The sequence below is a fragment of the Gracilinanus agilis genome, chromosome 3 (assembly GCF_016433145.1).
Source record: "Gracilinanus agilis isolate LMUSP501 chromosome 3, AgileGrace, whole genome shotgun sequence".
Taxonomy (NCBI): domain Eukaryota; kingdom Metazoa; phylum Chordata; class Mammalia; order Didelphimorphia; family Didelphidae; genus Gracilinanus; species Gracilinanus agilis.
Genome location: NC_058132.1, coordinates 613,224,245 through 613,226,272, shown reverse-complemented (window position 1 = coordinate 613,226,272; position 2,028 = coordinate 613,224,245). Strand labels below are relative to the sequence as shown.

General features: G+C 48.3%; 1 protein-coding gene across 1 annotated transcript in view; it reads right to left on the bottom strand.

Moving 5' to 3' along the window:
* IGFBP2 (insulin like growth factor binding protein 2) overlaps window positions 1-152 on the bottom strand; it is a 41,657-nt gene extending 41,505 nt beyond the window's left edge. Inside the window, exon 1 of the mRNA XM_044669431.1 lies at window positions 1-152. Within this exon, the coding sequence (XP_044525366.1) occupies window positions 1-127 (127 nt within the window). The 5' untranslated portion in view covers window positions 128-152.
* Window positions 153-2,028: the final 1,876 nt, after the last annotated feature.

The following is a 2,028-nucleotide window of genomic DNA, read 5'->3' as shown; positions in this document are numbered from 1 at the left end:
CCGGGGTGCAAGGGGGACAGCGGAACAGCACCTCGGCTAGGGCCCCGTGGCTCCCTCCCCCAGCCAGCAGCGAAGGCAGCAGAGGTAGCAGCAGCAGCAGCGCGGGGCCACTCAGCCTCGGCAGCATGTTGGCAATTGTGACAACAAGGGCGGGGTGGAGGCAGGTGGCAACCTCCAGAGCTCTGGAGCCGCCTCCTTCTGGTCCTTCTCCTCCCCACCCGGAGCTGCCGGGTCCTAAAGGGCCCCACTTCTCCCCGCCCCCCGAACTTCTCCCCTCCCCCTTCTGAGACCACCCCCTCTTTAGTGGTGCTAAGCTAACCGACCCAGAAGCGCACACATACCTCGCTAAGGTCAGCCCCCAGTCGCCTTCTGCCCTCTACCTCTGCAGCTCCTTTGTCCATGTCTTTGTCCCTTCCATTCCCTGCCCTCTCCTTCCCTCTCTGCCTTCTCTAGGGTCACTACCAGAAAAGCCTAGATCAGGAAAGTGAACAGGGCATGGGCACGTCGAGGACACTCAAATTTGCCAGCCTTTTTCGTTTCAAAAACTCCACTGCCAACACATTTCTCTGTCACAAATCTAGAATCTGCCTTTGGGAGCGTCCAAATAGCCCCAAACTGACACCCTTGGGGGGGGGGGGTCGTCTCTTTCTCTCCCCTTGAGTCTCTTGAGCTATATAAGCAGGATAGAACTAATCTTGGTCTCTACCCTGGATCTTCAGTATGGAATAAACTAATTTCAACCCCCCAGTCACCTCCAAAGCAGCAACCCCTAAGGACTGACACACTGACTGCCCAGGAGTTTCAAACTCCTGCAATCCATGCTTGCCCCAGAAGTGGAATGTGAGCTCCTGGAGAGAAGCATCTGTTTCGGGTTTTTTTGTACTTGTACTTCCAGTGCCAAACACAGAAGCTGGCACATAGTAGGTGCCTAAAAATACTCGTTTAATTCAAATGCATTCTGGCAGGATCATCGTTCTAGACCTGCCATGTTCTTGCTCACTGATGAACTCACATGGGGACAGATTTTGTGGGGTAAAGGGACAATGTCCTGCACCTTCTTCTTTCCATGCTATTTGGTACTTCCTCTGCTTATGTACAATCGTTTCCCCACTTCGACCCTCCACCCTCTCTGCTCCTGGACAGTTTCCCTCAGTGCTCCCAAACTCAGAAGTGATCAGTGTAGGATTATGGACTCCAGACCACAGCACTGGAAAGGGTCCTTGAGAGGTCATCTGTGTCTACCAGGTGTGAGGGAAAGCCCAAGGGCTCCATCCTTTACAACTCTCTCACCCCCCAACAATAGCAGATGGACAAGGGTTGTCTCCATTCATTGTACACTTTGATTTATGGAATTATCTCTCCTACTCTCCTTCCAGGCAAAACTCCTGCTTAATTACCTCTCAGACTCCCTGGGAATGGCCCAAACAAAGATCTTTGTCAGGAGGAATTCCTGTTTCATGTCCTAATATCAGGAGGCCCATTAAATTACTCACTAGCTAGGTTTCCCAGTGCCCTACAACCTCTGCTCCCTTCCCTCCTAAGATTCCTTGTCCTTTGAAAGGTTGTCTCAAAAAATAAAAATCTAGAAAGATTGGGCTTAAAATGCCCACTAGTCTAATTTGCTTCAATGAAAGAATATGAGAACAAGAGATTCTTTCCATCTATTTTCTTTACATGAACATAAAATATTAGAGATGGATTTAGGGAGCTCAATGATCATTTGGTTCATTTTGTAGATGAATGAATTGAAACAATGTCAAGATGTCTTCCTCTTCCTCTAGTTTCAGTACTAACATTCTATTTACATCATCCTACTCTCTTGACTAGTCAGCCTGCTAGACAACACTTAGCCCACCTTTCTAAAAACATTATTCATCTTGAACTCAGATTCCCACAAATGGAGGTGAAGAGGAGGTGAAAAAAAGAGGAAAAGAATCTGTTAATGTTGGCATTAGACTCTTAATCAGAAACCCTGGAAATCAGAAGATCTGGGTTCTGGTCTCAAATTGCTTCTAAATATTGGGTAAA